The 18,647-nt window shown below is 36.5% G+C and overlaps 2 protein-coding genes across 2 annotated transcripts; one reads left to right on the forward strand and one right to left on the reverse strand.

The window, feature by feature from the left end:
* Nucleotides 1–1,450: 1,450 nt before the first annotated feature.
* LOC129876337 (peroxisome biogenesis protein 5) lies at nucleotides 1,451–13,062 on the forward strand. The gene is made up of 15 exons (XM_055951747.1): nucleotides 1,451–1,825; nucleotides 3,316–3,444; nucleotides 3,525–3,681; nucleotides 4,115–4,308; nucleotides 5,323–5,571; nucleotides 6,203–6,325; nucleotides 7,178–7,342; nucleotides 7,905–8,101; nucleotides 8,619–8,865; nucleotides 9,751–9,835; nucleotides 10,526–10,635; nucleotides 10,941–11,165; nucleotides 11,762–11,827; nucleotides 12,338–12,432; nucleotides 12,525–13,062. Exons 1-15 carry the CDS (start codon nucleotides 1,712–1,714, stop codon nucleotides 12,601–12,603), a joined length of 2,235 nt encoding a protein of 744 aa, XP_055807722.1. The 5' UTR covers nucleotides 1,451–1,711; the 3' UTR covers nucleotides 12,604–13,062.
* A 203-nt stretch (nucleotides 13,063–13,265) lies between these two features.
* Nucleotides 13,266–18,343, reverse strand: LOC129876338 (probable protein phosphatase 2C 6). Its single transcript, XM_055951748.1, has 5 exons — nucleotides 17,910–18,343; nucleotides 16,312–16,689; nucleotides 14,804–14,921; nucleotides 14,449–14,672; nucleotides 13,266–14,320 (listed from the first exon to the last, which is right to left on the reverse strand). The coding sequence occupies exons 1-5, from the start codon at nucleotides 18,192–18,194 to the stop codon at nucleotides 13,682–13,684; spliced, it is 1,644 nt and encodes a 547-aa protein (XP_055807723.1). The 5' UTR covers nucleotides 18,195–18,343; the 3' UTR covers nucleotides 13,266–13,681.
* Nucleotides 18,344–18,647: the final 304 nt, after the last annotated feature.

Raw genomic sequence — 18,647 nt, forward strand, 5'->3', positions numbered from 1 at the left:
TTCTTATTATTTTATTTTTATTTATTATTTAATAATTATATTTCATTTTTTACCTTACCTTTTTACAGTAACTTTATTCCGTAACCTATTTTTCTTGTAAGTTTTATCATTCAAATCATGGATGTGTGACATTATGTAACGATGGAGAACGATATAACAACTATCCAAACAAAGTGTATAGTCCTATATAGACGTGGCTCAATAGAATACGATGCTTATCGCATAACTAATACATGTATTATCTTGGTTATGGTAGAAGAAATAACTAATTATTGTATGCATAATTAATACTTGCATGAAAAAGACATAATACTAATATATACATGACTCTAGCCAACTATGAAATGACCTAGAAGAGTGTAAAAGAACATTGAATTGTTAGTGATTGAATAATGATTTGATGGGTATAATGACTAGAATACAATTTATAACTAAATGTTAAGAATAATTTTTTGTGAAACTTCAACCTCACGAAGACTCTCGGTTATTCATATGTGTATTTATTGACTAACTATGGTTGTTAGAGATACAAACACTATTTATAAATTGCAGTTGATAAGTGTAGATATCATTTATCGATGTTTCATTACACTTTCATAACTTCTTATTGTCACGAATGAAATGATGTTTTCTCAAATAATTATATGCCCTTTATTCAAAATCAAGATGAACCAATACACGAAGGAATGCAATATAAATGAGCCCTTGTAAGTATTAATAACAAATGCTACTTACAAGTTAGAATTCATTGATCGATTATTGGTCAAAATCAAATTAATTTAATTGATTTTAAAATTATTAAGATCAAATCAAATATAATTATGTACATTTATCTATTTGGTTATCAATTTTAATTCGATTGTTTTGGTTATTAATCATACATTAAAAAAATAAACAATTCATTCAAAACGAAAAATAACTAGAATGATTGACGTTACAAAACTTTCGATCATTGAATTTACTATGAATAACACTTCACAAATTCACCACTTTTAAGCTAGATAACAAAAAATAGGACACTCTCAATTCGATCAAAAGCTATCACAAACACACCCACATACATGAAACCAACGAAAATAAACGTTCTTCTTTTCATTTAGACATCCATGTCTATTCGCAAACAAGTAGTCAGTAGCAATTCACCTCATTGTTTGTTTTAAGACTTTGTCGAGGAGCAATTCACCTCATTATTTATTTTAAGACTTTTTACTTTCATAATAAATTATAAATAAATTTTTTATTATGTATATATAATTATAAAAAATATATATATAATTTATTGGTTCAATTCAATTTATTTTTTTAAATCAAAATCAAATCAAATAATACTAATTTTTAAATATATAAAATCAAATCAAATCAAAATCAATATAATTCGATTCTTATCCAAATCGTAAATTTCACATTTACAGTCTAGTGTATTTTATTTTTTATAGGGCCAATGACTAGAGGCTAGAGCTGCCGGTCACATTTCCCAATAGGGGATAGAAACGACCAAACCCAAATCTCTGGCCATCACAAATATTAATCACGACTCCCTTCCTTATATAGCCCCACGCAATCACTACACAACAAAATTCACACCTCCCCGCCCTTGTCCTCACCGTCTCCTCCGTCGACCCTCGTCTTCCTCACCGGCGGCACCATCTCTTCGTCCTTCAATTTTGTATAATAACACAGAGTAAAGAGGGAAGAAAACTCGATCAAAGTCATGGCGATGAGAGACTTGGTCACCGGTGCTCCCAGTTGTGGCGAACCTTCTTCTTCTTCTAATCCACTTGGTGCTCTCGCTAACGCACTCATCGGCTCTTCATCTAAGACTCAGGTACCTCACAACTCTTTATTCCTTCGTGAAACAGCTTATGAATACTGAATTCCGACCGAAATAAATGTATATTATTGGAATTAAGATGATGTTGTACTTGATTGATTGATGTACAATCTCATATTGTTCATCCATGTCTTTCCAGCTACTTGTTTGTTTACGTTTTTCCTGTAAATTGCTAACAAATTAGTTCGATTTGCTAATTGAGTTGAGTTTAGTTGTTGAAGCACCTATAGATTCTCAACGGAGTAAATCTCGACAAGGTTGTTGTTTAAAGCTCTGGTATTTTTGAAGCATATAAGCAAGCAGCTTATTAATACTGATGAATTCAGAGTGAAATGGATGTATATAATTGGGATTAAGATGCGGTTTATTTATTGATATATACAGTCTCATACACGAAGAATTTCATTCAAAAATGTTTTTCTAGCTGTTTGTTTGTTATGTATTTCCTTTAAATTGATGAAGAGTTAGTTTGGTTTCTAATTGTGAACCTGTGTGGATCTTTATGTAGTTGAGTTTGGTCCACTTTAATAGGCACATCATTTTTTCTATAGCTTGAAGCACCTATAGATTCTCAGCTGAGAAAACCTCGATAAAGTTATTGTTTGATTGCTCTTCGGATAATTCATGACCGGGAAGTGATTACTGTGCTAATTTTGAAGCATACAAGCTAGCAGCTTATTAATACTGAATTAGAGGAATAGATATATATTATTGTGATTAAGGTGCAGTTGATTGATTGATTATTTGATATCCAATCTCATACATGAAGAAATTCGTTTACATGTGTTTTTTCTAGCTGCTTGTTTGTTACATATTCCTTTAAATTGCTTACAAATTTGTTCGACTTGCTAATTGCGTATCTGTGCAGATGAGTTTAGTCCATTCTAATAGGGACACCACACTTCTTTCCAATTACTATTTAGATAGAGCTATACAAAACTAGTATGCTACTCACGTTGCGAATAACTTAAATCAGAGCCTCCGTGGTTTGATTGTCCACCTCTATTATTCATGGGAGAATCAAACTGATGTTTGGAAGTCACTCCTCTTCTTCCTTATTGGTGTGTGGAGTACACATCGAGCTTGATGTCTTTTCTACTAATCCATTAACTTAAAAGTTGTGATGGTTTAATACCAAAGGCATTTATTACCTGGTAGTTTTGCTGGTTAAAGGTAGCAAGTACCAATGTAATAGTTGAGATGTGTGCAAGCTAGCTCAGACACCTCCTTTATCCTTCCAAAAAAAATAATCTGAAGGAATAGGCGTCCCTAAACGTCTACTCTATACTAGCATTAGCATAGTTGTAAATTGTATTGGTTACACAGATGCATCTATATTGAACAATTTTGTGGACAGAAATAGCCGGAGAAGGACACAAATTTAAGTTTGGATGGCTTAAATGACATTTCAGGGTCAAGGTGTATTGTGTGTGGCTGTGTTATGGACTTGCATTAACTTGATTAATGATTCATCTCTCTTACAGGAAAGGCTAAAAGAGATCCCTACATCAGTAAGTACATCGTCCAATGGCAACTTCCTTGCGGGTGTTGAAGAACCACTTGTCTCACTTCCAGGATCAGAGTTTGAACATCCACTTCAGCCGAATATTCAGGTTAATGTATACAGATGCTTGTTGGTTGAGGAGGTATCCAACTTTGAGTGTATTACTCACTTGTAATACAACTTTCTCAGGGTTCCCAATTCCTTCAAGGGTTTCGTTCTGCAGATCAAAATAGGCTCGCTGATGCTTGGGATGAGATACAAAGGCCTCAACTTCCTTTTGCTCATGGAAGTCAGAACGTGACAAACATCCCTTTGGAGCATGCCCGGCTTCTACCAGATTTGAATGGTAACTCTGAACATTCTCTTCAATCGTTACGTGTATTTGTCAATATGGCACTGAAAAACTGTAGTAAAAGACCCCGGGAGGAGGGGGGAATCATACCCTTGATGAAGGATACTCATATTTGATTGTTGAAAAGCCTATACCAGTTCATTTATTGTGCTTCAACTTTTCAAAGGACATGATAGATATCCATATCTTCTACCATCTAGGTAAAAGGCACATTTGAAAAAAGGATTGAACTTGTTTCTATGGCATTTCACATTTCCAACTTGGTGCTTTCCTTTTATTGTTGGATAATTAGTGAGTATCAATAAGTTTATGTGGGTGGTGATTGCAAATATGTGTGAAGAAAAAAGTAAGTATGACGCATGAGGAACTAATTTCTCAAACTTTGTTGTATGTTCATATGAGTTTGAATGTCTTTTCCCCAATCTAGGGCCTCCACAACAAGTATTGTCAAGCTTTCTGCACTCGTTTGTCAACAGTAGTCATGGTGGCGTTCCGTTTCGTCCTGCTTCACTGCCATTATTGGGTTTATCAGAAGGTGACAAGCAATGCATACGGGACCGTAGCACGATCATGGCCCGGCATTTTTTTGCTGATAAAAGTGAAGACTTCATAAATGGACAGGTTTGCTTTCTAGCTATGTAATGCTACTCAATTAATGACACGGAGGTACTAACATTCAGTCTTAGTTTCCAAACTATTTTAGATGTCCATGAAACAAAAATCCACCACTCTAGTAACAAATTTGACCTTTTTTCGAATTGGAAATCTGATATGGTATTAAAAGGAGACACTGGTTTTGAATGAAGATACAAATAATAACTATCTCTTCTGTCTGGTTGTTCAAAATAAATATCCAAAACAAAAAAGTAGCTTATGTTCTTTGGTGATGTGATGTGTGAATAATGACGTTTGCGAACTGTATTTTCCATCCACTAGAATTCATTGTTAGTTGTCAGATTTTCTATATGCATTTGCTAAGTGATAGACTTTCCGAACTTGTCGCAGTTACTAAAAGTCTAGTCTCATCTCTTTTGAAAAGGAAATTGATACGGCATGGAATATGGTTCCACTTGCGCTAATGTGGGTTGTTTGGAGAGAGAAATAGGAGAGCTTTTGAAGGTGTAGAGTCAAGTTTTTCTCAGTTAAAAAAGCAGTCTTTGTTCCCTTGTTTTCTTTTTGTGCTCATAGAAAGTCCCTTGTTGTATAGAGGATTGGGTGGAGTTTGTAGATAATTATATCTTTTTGTTAATTCTCTCTTTTTGGGATATGTCTTGTATACGGTCGTTATGGCCATGTTTATGAATGAAAATTATTTTACTTTGATTAAAAAAAGGAGGAAATTGATAGACTTTTCATAACTGTAACTAGGAAATCCAAACAGATGTGAGGACCGAGAAGATTGTGTATTGGTGTTTATGAGCAAGAAATAAAAATAATTGTTGTTTCAATTCCACAGACAGAATACTATAGTTTGACGAGCGAGTGGAAAGAGTGTTGTTTCAACTGTACTGTGTTGCTTTGGTCCTTCAGTTATTCAAATGTGCCAAAATACGTCTGTGCTCTCTGTTGTTTATCTATTTTGTCTTCCTATAACTATTGTATAACTAACCAGTAACCAACTGTCTTATTCATCAGGTTAATGCTCTATTGTCTTCTTTAGAAATTGATAATCATGTTAGGGCAAGGGGCCCTGTGCCTGGAAGATATCCCGAGCTTGAGGAGTACTGGAATGAGTCATTAGCTATGAAACCTGCGCCTCATGTTGCAGATGGATGGATTAATGAGTTTGCACAGAACCGAGTAGGACATGCTGACCCAAATGCTTGGGTCCAATCATTTGAACAACAACATGGTGCTAATGGCTGGGCATCTGAATTTGAGCATGTAAGAAAGTTTTGTTGAACTCTTGTATAAGATATAAGGTGGAGTTGCATTTTTGTCTAGAGGAGAAATGAAAAAGGGAAGAATCTACCTTTATGAATATTGTCATGCTCGGTGGAGATAGATTCATCATAGAATAATTTGAATCTTTACTGAAAAACATCCCGTATAATTTGGATATGAATTCTTTTAAGCTGTCAGAATAAACTTCTGAACAAAATGCATCCAAGCAGAGTAGAGAGAACAGTTTTATGTAGATGGACACACGAGGGTGGGGGGTGGGGGAGAGAGATCATGCTAATTATGTTTAGAGCATTTGTATTCTATAACAGTTATGGTCTAAAGCATCCTTTATATAGAAGCAAGAGAGAACATACATGCACTCCTACACGCACACAAAATCATGGAGAGAGGAGAAGCACAGACTAGCCTGTATTCAAATATCAGGGAGAATGCACAGAGAACACGTTAAGGCTAATTGTGTTTCATCTTTTAATTTGATGTGGCTGATATAACAAACATGTCAGAGGGACTGATGATGTCTGCTACCTCTCTCTCCAGTTTCCCTTTACCTCACTCTCATCTTTCTTTGTTATTTGTTGTTGTTTATGGATACAATTTTTAACAATTGTAGGAACAATCCCAACTTGGAATGGTTGGTCAAATGAGAGGTGCAAATATTCCCAACCTAGCAGCCATGGAACAAACACGTATGTTGGCCCACACATTAGCTCAAAACAATGACCCAAAATTTCAGGTTTTGTGCTAGTTCTTAATATGATTGTTTTTTTATATTTGCTTGAATAAATGTTGTCATTCTTCTGTGCGCACTATGACCGGTTATCAACGCATGTGGGGTAGTTGGGACCACCCGCAAGTTAAGGGCATAGTATATTGCCAGAACTGATCAACTGTTAGGTTCATCATGATTAATCGACATGTCACCTTTCATTTTCCTTTGCCTTATTAAAAGCTTCATATGTCTACACCTTCTTGTGCATGGAATGGGGACGTCTGAAGTGTTGTGACATTACAATAAAGTCATGCTTTTGGCAAACTGTATTTTATGTGTTTCCCATTCCTTTCTTTCAAATTGTCCACCAAATACAGGATGGAATTATTCTCCACCACTTCTTCCAGCACCTTAACAGATCTGCTGTATGCTCAGGCATTTACCAGCTGGTCTCTGTTAAACTGAGGAACAAAAACCACTACTGTGAGGAGTGAAGAAATACATGATTGTTTGTCTCTCCTGCCTCATTGCACAACAAGCACCTAGAAGCAATTTGAAATCCCGTTCTTTGCAATATCCCATGACTACAAACCTCCTTTTCAGGCTTGGGATTGGCTATGTGAGCTACCTCACACAGGTGGCGTTCTGCCTGTATCAGGACATGGTGACTACTTACTATAAAGTAAATCAGAAACTGATTGCTAACCTGAACCATCACAAGGGACATACTTCCTATCTAATGAGGATTGTTTAACAAATTGAGTAGAATATATCGAGTGGAGGAGATGTCAGCTAAATATTTCTGTTCATTTTTCTACGTCTGCTTATTGCATTTGTACCTGCAGTAGTATATGACTACTTTAACAATTCATGTAGAATTCCAAATTTCTCCAATTTGTATCCAAGATGAGTCGTGGTGAAATTTCTATTGAAGAAAATCAATTCAAGCCTGCTACAATTTCTTCTGGGGATTGGGCAGCAGAATATGAACAGCAGCATAATGGAGGTCAAGCATGGGCTGACCAGTTTGCACACGAGGAGGCAAGTACAAGTTCATTGCATGTGTTGATTTTCTTTTTTTTGGATGTACGGATTAAAGCGTTGAATGTGTTGATCTTATCCTAGAAGTTGTGGGTGCATTGAATGTGTTGATCTTATCCCAGAATTTGTGGGTTATGTCTCGTCTATGATGAGTATGAGATGCGCTCTGTTAAAAGGGCAGCCCGGTGCACTTAAGCTCCCGCTATGCGCAGGGTCCGGGGAAGGCCCGACCACAAGGGTCTGTTGTACGCAGCCTTACCTTGCATTTCTGCCAGAGGCTGTTTCCAAGGCTTGAACCCGTGACCTCCTGGTCACATGGCAGCAACTCTGTTGAACCTGGAATTTTCTCACCTGTGATGCTTTGAGCTAATCTAAGCTTACTATTTCTTCTTGCTAATAGACTTATAAATTGTTGACTAGTTTTGCGGCAGTTGTTATTACTCTGTGTGGAGAACACCTAATACATGCGGTTTGAAACATGATTTTGGTTGCTGAATTTCCTTTAACATGTTATGAGGATGTCCTTCCACATTGATGTGTACACTTCTTCTGTTGTTTTCAGCTTTCTCGTGGACCACAAGGGTGGGTGAATGAGTTTTCCGCTGAACGTGAGCAGCATGGATCTGTAAATGATGAGTGGGTAAGTGAATTTTCAAAGTTGAATGTGAATGATGATTGGGCAGATGAATTTGGGCGTCAAGTTGCCGAAGGAGCGTTTGGTGAAACCTCTGCTGATGGCTGGGCAGAGGCTTATGATGAGTAAGTTTAGCAATACTCGAGAAAATATGAATTATCTGGTATTCCATTCTTGATAATATATGAGACTTTCCAAATACTAATTTCTGTAACACTTTATTTTTATTTTTTCATAGTATGAGTTTCCAAAATGAGCCCATGAATCACTTGTTTTTAAAGAATCTCTCCTATTATTTTGTTCGTCTTTTTCTTGGTGATATTATGCTTTTCATCCATCATGTCTCATGTCTGTCTTTTCTTGTTCTTTACCTTTTTTTAAAAGGAAAATATTTTTTGAAAAAAGGGGAACTCTATGCCCCTCCTCCTTTATCCCCTAAAATCCCTGACAGTACCTATCTCTTTCTGAGGCTTTCCCCCTATAATTTCCCCTTTTTTTCATTTTATCTTTTTTTACCAGTCTTTACATGGCAGAAATTGGCAATTCTATTCATATATGTTGTTTCTTTTGCTTTTTCATACCACTATGCAAGGCTCATGCATTTCCCTGAATTATGTGCTTAGTTTTACCATTTCCCAACAGGTATATGAACGAGCAATCTGCTCTCAAGCAGCAATCAGACGCATCAAGGGGAGTTTATGTGTTCTCTGATCTGAACCCTTATGTTGGTCATCCTAACCCTCTAAAAGAAGGGCAAGAATTGTTCCGTAAGGGTCTCTTAAGTGAAGCAGTTCTTGCTTTGGAGGCTGAAGTCTTGAAGAACCCTGAAAATGCTGAGGGTTGGAGGTTACTTGGCATAGCACATGCTGAAAACGATGATGATCAGCAGGTTAATATTAGTTTACTCATTCTTCATTCACTAATCTTTCTGCGTCTTTTTTGAATCATTTCCATATGTGTATTAACTGCAAAAGGATCAAATTCCTGCGAGTGTTTGATGAACTGTAACTGCATTTCTATTCTCTCAGTGTTTCAAATTAAAGACTTCCTATGCCAAGAAGAGGTTATAAAACATTGACTGCTTGATTACAATACAAGGTCTTTTCATTATTAGTTATCTAATCTTTTTTTCAGATTTTGCTTTAGCAGTTTTGATACAATCCGGAAGCCTCCTCTAGGTATCCTGAGATAGTTTTTTAAAAAAGCCTAAATAGCCTGTCTGGTTCTTGTTGAATGATAAAGTACCGTACATATGATTAGATAACATTGTAAGAAGGGTTCACCAGCAAGTTTTTGATCCTTTTTTCTTGATACAAGTTTACCTTCAATTTATTTGTTGGGTTGCCAAATGGTATTTGGCATAAAAGACCCTTGAATCTACTGGAGGTTTCCCTGAATCAAGCTCAAGCCATTTATCTGTTCTACAATTTTGATTCTTAATCTCTATTAGACCATCTTACCAATTGAACTTGTGAGTTTAGTTGTTTCACTGTTATAATGGTCTGTGATGCCTGAAGAATTGTGTGAATTGAGTTGTCCCATCTTTTACTGTTTGAATAGAGATCACCTTATACTGAAAATAGTTGATTTCCTAAGTAGCATTAATCATTTCATTTTTTGAAGCAAATGTGAGGAGTTGGTGCTGAAACCAATGCAACAATGATGCATGTTGATATGCTTAATGGTTCTGAGTTCTTTTCTGTCTAGAGTTCCTTGAGTAAAATATGCTCAACTGAATTTGTTGGTAAGGCATAACATCATAATCTATTCACAGGCTATAGCTGCTATGATGCGGGCACAGAAGGCTGATCCCGCAAATCTGGAAGTTCTTCTCTCCCTTGGAGTAAGTCATACAAATGGTAAGTAGTTAGTTCGATAGAGATTTCTTATTAATTCAAGTGAGAAATTGTGGTGGATGAGCCTAATTTTGATAAGTGAGGGAAGCATAGTAGAAAGGACCATCCACCTTCACACGGGAGCAAAGTGGAAAAAAGGCCACCGTTGACTCTTGGACGGGAGGGTCTGGGGTTCAGATTTTGAAAAAAAATAAGATCAGCCTAAATTTTTATAGGATACTGTTTTGATGGGGCTTGGAGCTTCTGCTATGTTTGAACTTTAGTGCTGCTACTTATGTTATATAGGTTCCTAGTAATGATTGCTAAATGTAATTTAGAAACCTCATAAATAGAAGAGCAAGAGTATTATTGTTTAGTTAATTTGGTCATGTTATTATGACGTGAGGCATTGAGGCAACTTTGTTTGATTGGGGCTTTAAAGTTTGATCACATTGGCATTATCATTTGGTCCTCTAGATTTGTTTCTTTTTGTAGCCTCAAACTGAGTTTTGAAATGTTTGCTCCATGATAAGTAAACAGCATATTGGGCAATGGACATTCTCCTGAGGAACACAACAACATCAAGAGAATGATTCTTTTATTAGATTTTGTAGTTATCCCGATTTTACATGTAGTCTGTAATTTTTATTTGTAAGGATTATTAATTCTAGCTTATTCAAAAAGATATTATTTTCCTTATTTGTAATTGTCCAGAACTGGAGCAACAAGCTGCATTGAAGTATTTGTATAGTTGGTTACGCCACCACCCAAAGTATGGGAGTATCGCCCCTCAGGAGCAGCCCGTTTCTTTCTATCATGCTGATGTAAGACTCTTTATTTAGCTTCTCTTCCTACCTTTCCCCTCCTGTCTTCTTCTTCCCACCTGAGGTGGATACGAAGCTGAAGTATACCAATTGCTGAATGTTGTTAAGGGTTATTTAAACGCGAAAGTCCTAGAATGTAACTCTAGTTTTCGCTATTGTGGCCAATCTACTCATTCCGGCTCTTTCTTGCCTTTCTTCTTCGTCCTCTTTTTCTTTTGTCGGGATTGGAGAATGGAAGGAGGCTATAGCATAGGACTTGTAAATGATGGGCAACTGACTGGGATGTTTATTTTTATGTGATACAGGTAGCTAGATTGTTTACAGATGCAGCTCAAATGGCACCTGACGATGCTGATGTACACATAGTACTTGGGGTGTTATACAATCTATCAAGAGAATATGACAAAGCTATAGAGTCTTTTAAGACAGCATTAAAGCTCAAACCTAGGGACTACTCACTCTGGAATAAGCTTGGTGCAACACAAGCTAACAGTGTGCAGAGTTCTGATGCAATATTGGCTTATCAGCAGGTATTCTTCATTCACCTAATGAATACTCATTTTCCTCTATTTTGGACATCCGATGGTGAATCTGCCTGGATATGTTACTTTGTTGCTTATTTACAACCTTAAAAGAAGTCACCTATGATTTGCATATTGACCCTGCTAATACAAGTTTACTTCTATAACAATACCGTTAGGGAGTGTGTGCATATTGTTAGCGCTAACTCTTTGCGATTCTTACAATGTAACTGCCCCGGGATTGATAGCAGTATGATAGTGTGTTGAAATGAAAGATATTACCGATTAGATGAGCTTGTTGTGGCTATCGAAACTATATCTTGTAAAGACGTGTTTGAATGTTTCTTATTCACTTAGATGTGTACTTGAACTCCTTGTAGATGTATTAGTCCTATAGAGCAAGTATATAGTCTTAGGTACGGAGCTGTGACTTTTACTGTTTTGAGATAAGGAGAAGTTTTTGGTAGATCTCCACCATTAGTTTTTGTCACATATGCTGGCTTCTGCTTTTGTATCATCCATCTTCTTTGTGTGTGCATATATCCATATCTGTAGATTTGTCTGAAGAAAAATTGTTTTATTGACATTTCAATTTTAATTCTCAGGCGCTAGATATAAAGCCTAACTATGTACGTGCATGGGCAAACATGGGCATCAGTTATGCCAACCAGGTGATATTCTATGCCTTTGGAAGTCATAAACCACACTTGTAGCACGTTTATATGTGTTGTCAGGTTACACTTCATCCCCAAGTTAATAGTAGTAAGCATGTTTTTCAAACTTTGGTTGCTATTCTGGTATTATCTGCGCGGTTGATCAGATCATGTGGTACCATCTGTTTATTGCTGTTCTAGATGAATTCCTCATAATCCTGTGCTGATCAGTGCAGAAATACCAATCATGAAGTTGTTTCACCCATCCCCCCCCCCCCCCCCCAAAAAAAAAAAAAAATCTAATCGTGAAGTTGTTTTATATCAATAGTCTCCCAGAGCCAAAGAAGGCAAAGAGACATCTGATTGCAACATTCTCTCTCCTATTCCAGACTGTTATTCGCAATGCAATGCTGTGTTCTGTTTTCATCTAAAAAAATAAAATTTCTTTTATATCTCAAAGCCCAATTTGTTGCAATTGATTATTGAAGTGCATGGCGTATAATTTCAAACATATTCTTTTGCATACAGGGTATGTATGAGGATTCCATCCGTTATTATGTCCGGGCACTAGCAATGAATCCCAAGGCAGACAACGCCTGGCAATATTTGAGAATATCTCTGAGGTACAACATCACATGATGGAAATTCCATATGTTGCTGTATTATATTGCAGTTTCATTAACTGAGTTTTTTTATGTCCTATTTTGTTTGGCAGCTGTGCATCTCGAAATGATATGTTGGAGGCATGTGACTCGCGGAATCTTGATGTTCTTCAGAAGGAGTTCCCTCTGTGATATACATTGGGCTTAAAATGCTGATATGAGAGTAGAAGTGTTCGATTTCCCTCTTGTTAGAGAATACCAAGATTCACATCCTCTTTAGTCTTGTGAACTTGATTTGCATAATTATATTCCCTGCTTTTGTAGCTCATTGGATCCCTCAATGCCTGCAAGCTATAATATTGTTTATCCCCTTGAGATCAGAACTTAGAAGGTCAAGCATCACAAGAGAGTGAAAATTAAACCGGACTTGACAATGGTCCGGAACTAGCATAGAGTCAAAATTATACATCTGCCATCATTCAGTCATATTGTATTGTAGGAATGACGATGTAATGTAATGAATAATAAACTTTTGAGAAGGTGGGTTGGGTGGGGGTTAGAAGATATAAAGCTGCAAAGAGAACATAAATAAATGTAATAACTACCAGTGTAAAGTTGTCACGTCTCGTGAAATGTCATTTCCTTGGGAAATTCGTTGGTTCTTTCCTGTTATTTGGGAGTTGACGAAAACCTTCACCAAGCCAAAAGAGTTCTTCCATTTTGTTGTTCAAAACACACCAAACTGAAGTGTTAAAATGTTCCAAAAGTTGCTCTTTTTCGATATTTAAAATACAGGATCAATGGCCAGAAAAACAAAGATATGCACTACCAGGAGTGAATCAGAAGCCCATAGCTGAACAAAAGGAAATCAATTGAAGTAGATATGACGAAAAAAAGGGAAAAGGAAAGCAATACTACACAAACAAATACTAGTCATTTCCTACTGAGCCCGGTACATAAATTTAAGCAGCAAATCCAACTTTTCCTACCAAAAAGAATTGGCAATTTGGACAGTCCACAAGAACAACAATCCGTCACTTTAGGCCTATGTTGCTCGACTCTTCAAAAATATTGTTCAGATGTGTCGGATCCTTCAAAAGCTACCATTTTTTAAGGATTCAGAGCGGAAGCTGCAACATTTTTAGAGGGTCTGAACCCATCTAATTTGACAATTTAACTGAAAAGCTATACTATTACACCTATCAGTTTCATTTACAGAATCTTTGACAACAGCAGCAGGGGATACCAATGACATCGAGGAGTTGATGTCTCATAACCATTTTGTTCTCCAACTGGTAGACCTTTTTTCAGCAGATAAGAATCTAGGAAGACTAAGAAGACTGTTAACCCTGGTAATTCCCTCAAGGGCCGACCATTCATCATCTTGTGCAGTTGAGAGGAACTCAGCAATACTTCTCTTAGACTGGCCAAGACCCTTATGCAGATGTTGTTCTTCCTGTGACTCAACGACTGGAACTATCTCACTGTCAGCCTTGGTAGTACTGAGATCTTCATGACCGGCAGTCTGAGAAGTTGAAATAGCTTCAGTATTTGATCTTCCAACATGTCCATATATAGTATTTGTGTTGATTTCCATTTCAAGGGAATTTTTCAGCTTAGTTTCCACTTCAGGGGAGTTTGTCAGCTTCTTTATATCTATAGTATTTGTCTTAATTTCCGCTTCAGGGGAATTTGTCAGCTTATTTTGGCATTCTATCATCTTGACATCAAGTACAGGTGTGGAGTTTAGGTAAAGACATACTACAGCACAGTCATCATTCTTTGATGTTGGATATTTTAGCCTCCATGCTCTGGTAGCACAGTCAACAAGAGCTCGGCCAGCTGTTGCACGACTAGGAGCAGAGGCCACAATATCCACAGCTTCCTTATTAGAAAGGACATCCCAAACCTACATCGCGAAAGCCAAAATATTGAGAAACATAAAATGTAAAAAATGTGGTATAACAAAGAATAAGATGTTGTATGTTTTCTGTATGATTGAGAGAGGATTAAACAACATGAGATAAAGAAAAATACCCCATCAGTTGCAAGGAGGACAAATTCATCCCTTTCAGTAATGTGGTGATAATACACATCCGGTACAGAAATTAACCCAAAATCTTTGAGACAAAAATCACCAAATGCTCTGGCCATTGCCAAACCTGGAGAGTCACAGTTCGGCAACCACACACGTGCAACTTCTGGCTCATCTTGCAGTGCAAAAACCCTTCCTTTACATTTATGGATTCTAGCAGCTTCTCCTACAAGAGGAAGAAAAAAACTACTGAGTTCAAACAATTGAAATAAATTTAAGTGATTTCAGCTTCAGCTAATGTGCACTGCATGTGTTGGGTGGGGCGGGGAAGAGAAAGAGATAGACAGACAAACAGACTTGGAAGATTAGGCTTCAAATCTACTGTCAACTGTACAGCCATTAAGGACTTGTCTTTATCTCTTGTCGCCAAAACTGCTCTCGAGTCACCAACATTACCAACAAATATATCCTGGCCCTGAGGACATTCAGAAGATTGGTTATTATCCTCTTTAAAGAAGCTAAGAAATTAGTGATGCAAATAGAACCATGCTAAAGCAGAATCATGTGCAAACCTTCCCACTCAATCGTTATTATTTTCTGAAAGTATAATGTTTCAACATCATATCCTGGTCAACAGAGATATTCATCAATCCAAAATTCTACATGACTTCACATAAATGCAAAGTCACGAACAGTTGATTAAGGATGAATCACAAATTAAATTCTAAATAAGTCAGGACAAAAACTAATTAAACATGCAATATGATGTGCAAGGTAAAGAAAAGGCCCTGCATTCTGACAGTAAGTGAGAAGCACTAAAATGCACTCTCCAGTTTACAAGAATATTATTGGAATACATATACCGGTCATAAAACATGAATTCAAAACAGTAAACTTATTCTGGAAAGATTAACAATGATAAGAAAAAAGCTCACATCAAACACTCTGTGTAGTAGTTCATCTTAAGGTGCAAGTCACTAAGACTATTTACAGCATCATGCTGAATGAAATCTTGCCCAGTTCAAACAGAACGTGGAAGAAGAAGCATACTGTAAGAAATCATCAAACAGAAAGAGAGAGGAACTTCTATAGAATGAAGGTCCTCCTCTATATAGTGAACTCCATCTAATGTTGATTCATAATACCAGTGTGTAAGGGGTCTTTAAATGTAAGGAAAAGAGAAGGCGAATCAATAAACTATGGCTTCATGTTTAATCCAACCTATGCAGCATAGAATGGACATCAAAAAAGAATATTTTCTTTTTCAGCCCAAAGAAAAAAAAGACAAGTAAAAGTGATAGGCCAATTATAGGTGAGTAAAATGGTTCTTTTACTGTCAGCTCATACTATAAAGTACTAAATGCTATTCAGCCAGTGCAAGCACAAATGTCGCCTTGGAGGATGATCTGGAAGACTACAGTCCCAACAAAAGTTGCCTTGTTTGGTTGGTTAGTGTCTCACAAAGCATGTCTAATGCAAGAAAATTTGACGAGGAGGGGCTGGATGATGAGCAGCAGATTCTATTTGTGTGAGAAAGCTTGTGAATCTAGGGATCATATTTTTGTGCATTGTGAATTTACTTGGCAGGTATGAACCATGTTCATAGCTAACTTTGGCATAACTAAGATTTTGATACTGAACGACTTACTAGAAGAGATATCTGGTTGCAACATTCTCTCTCCTATTCCGAACTTGTCGCAGTTACAACATTGCAACATAATAGGTTCGCTGATGCACAATGATTCAAACCATGCATATCAGACAAGTATGGACCACACTGCTTTTCCAGCCTCAATGAAGTTACACTAGTTTTAAATGCATCAATTCCAGCTGAAGCTAAAAGAAACCAAGATTATGGTAACTACCTGCATTACCAAAGTAACAGCAGTTGACCCGCTACAGAAACAGTCAATTGAGGGGTGTAACTTCAGTTCCTTATCCATTGATCTAAAAGCCCTTAATATTGACCTCTTAATTTGCAGATGGATTTCTGGGAATTTTTCATTGTTCTCAGCTTCCACTGATTCGACCAAATCATCATCCACGATGTCATCAAAATGTAAGCCTCCATTAGTATTTCCATTCTCGGATACAGCAATTTGATCACCACAGGATTTAGTTTCCCACTCTGATCGCAGCAAAATTGGAAGATAATCTCGAACTTTACTTGCAACCATATGACCATGAGGACCATGCCCATCAAATACCCCACATAGGGTTGTATCGCTTCTCGAACAATAATTCTATTGTAGAAACATTCCAACCAAGTCATAAACTGACCCAATAGACAAGAGCAAATTAATTTATCGTTTTTCAAATAACAGATTAAACAAAACACAAGAGATAATAACTATGTTTTTTTAATTGGAGAAGATAACATGTTCCAGTGTATTATAAGAATCTTCACCACAAAGTTTGTGCTGGAAACCAAAGGAAGTGTTTACAGCAAAAATTAAAATTACAATCCTTGCTCTTCTTACAAGGATAATAACTATATTTCCTAATACATAACTTTTGACGCTCAACAATGTTAGCAACGAGATGAAGCAGAACTCAATTAAAATTCCGAAGATGGCCTGGGGATAAAGGTCTTCGAGCAACTACCATTTGGTATAAGCAGTAAAGTTGTTTTGCTAAGACAGCTATCCCAACTAACGAATCAAAGGAGCATAGGAACAAAAAAGCATGGGTAGACAGTTAAAAGATTCAACTTTTAGATTCATGACGTCCAACATAATGCGGTCTTTGCTGCCACAATCCAAAAGCAAATAAAAAGGTACTACGAGAAACAGAACAGTCTGGAAATTTGAAACGATAAAAGCTAAAACAAAACTCAAGAACCAAAGGATGCTACTTAAAGGGAGCTCATGCCAAACTAAATAGAGAGAAAAAAAATATCCATCACAGGGAAGAAAAAATAAATTCAAATTGATCCTTTTTCCAGATTATTCATCATTTTGCTCTTCCCTAATCAATCTTTGACAAGCTCCTACGAAGATTCAACTCTTGACACTAAGTGGTATTCCAATTATGACAGCATAGGCGGTGTAAAGTCTGGAGAGGGTAAGATGTACGCATCCTACCTTTGTAAGGTAGAGAGATTGTTTCCGCTATACCCTCGGCTTAAAAGGGTATAATTTTAAGCATACATATCAATCTAATTCATATTCGACACTAAGTATCACCAAAATTCGATTTCTACATACACATTTAGGTGTTAGGTAACAAATAGCAGATTGACATTTACACTCAAGGGTACATCCAGACTCCATACTGGTGGGATATAACGGGTACGGGTTGTGAACCATGACTTCTCAAGTTCAAATACCAGCATAGAGACAAAACAAAGTTACCTGGTGCTTGTTGCTAGTCCGAACACCGCGATTGTCGAAAAAAATTTAAAAAATGAGGAAAAATAACACACATGCACCATTTTATGATCCATGGAGTTAAGTAAACAAACCTCCCAAATGATCATGGCATCTTGATTGATACCTTTTTTTCCTTGCTGAGTATATAAACAACCAACATTACTAGCACCATTCCCAATTAACCTTCCCGGAATCTGCTGAAGCCCTCTCTCTTCAGCTCCTCCTCCGCCGCCGCCGCCGCCACTCAACTTGCTGATAAATGTACTGAAATCACCATTAGAAGAAGTGTTCTTTCTCAACTTCAAATCAATTTTTTTACTCTCATTTTTACTATCACATTTTCCCTTCCCTTTACTTGAAGAATAACAAATTCCCATTTTTTTCCCTCCAAAAACAAAAAAAAATCTCAAAATTTAATACAAAATCTCAATTCACATTCTGATAATCAAAATTGTTACAGAAACCCTAGAAATCAACGAAGATCCAATGGAAAAAAATAAAAAAATTACAGCTAAAAAAATCAGGTGAGGGCGTAAAGTATAAGTAGGTATAAATTTTATGAACTGTTTATATAATATTAAATTTGCAACCATAGGTTATATAAATAAATAAATAAATTTATTTTATTTTGTTTTTGTTTTGCTTTTTTGCAATAAAATATTGAGTTGGTCGTGTGTGCTGTTGAAAAAGTTACTATTTGAAATTGAATGAAATTTGGAATTTTGTTCTTTGGGTCCTTAGTCCAGTCCGCCATTTATTTATGTTTTAAAAATTACAAAGACGTCCTACTAGTTTATGTATTTAGGGAAACGTCCTTTTTATATTTTTAG

Source organism: Solanum dulcamara, chromosome 12 (assembly GCF_947179165.1).
Source record: "Solanum dulcamara chromosome 12, daSolDulc1.2, whole genome shotgun sequence".
In the NCBI taxonomy this organism is placed as follows: domain Eukaryota; kingdom Viridiplantae; phylum Streptophyta; class Magnoliopsida; order Solanales; family Solanaceae; genus Solanum; species Solanum dulcamara.

Bases quoted from the DNA above. Each gene is read 5' to 3' on its own strand.
- LOC129876338 (XM_055951748.1), bottom strand. From the start codon at position 18,194: ATGGGAATTTGTTATTCTTCAAGTAAAGGGAAGGGAAAATGTGATAGT. The intron at 14,922-16,311 runs GTAGTTACCATA...GAATGTCCTCAG, and splicing joins CTGTTACTTTGGTAATGCAG to GGCCAGGATATATTTGTTGG. The intron at 14,321-14,448 runs GTATTTTTCTTT...TTCGCGATGTAG, and splicing joins TCCTCCTTGCAACTGATGGG to GTTTGGGATGTCCTTTCTAA.
- LOC129876337 (XM_055951747.1), top strand. From the start codon at position 1,712: ATGGCGATGAGAGACTTGGTCACCGGTGCTCCCAGTTGTGGCGAACCT. The intron at 8,866-9,750 runs GTTAATATTAGT...ATCTATTCACAG, and splicing joins AAAACGATGATGATCAGCAG to GCTATAGCTGCTATGATGCG. The intron at 10,636-10,940 runs GTAAGACTCTTT...TATGTGATACAG, and splicing joins TTTCTTTCTATCATGCTGAT to GTAGCTAGATTGTTTACAGA.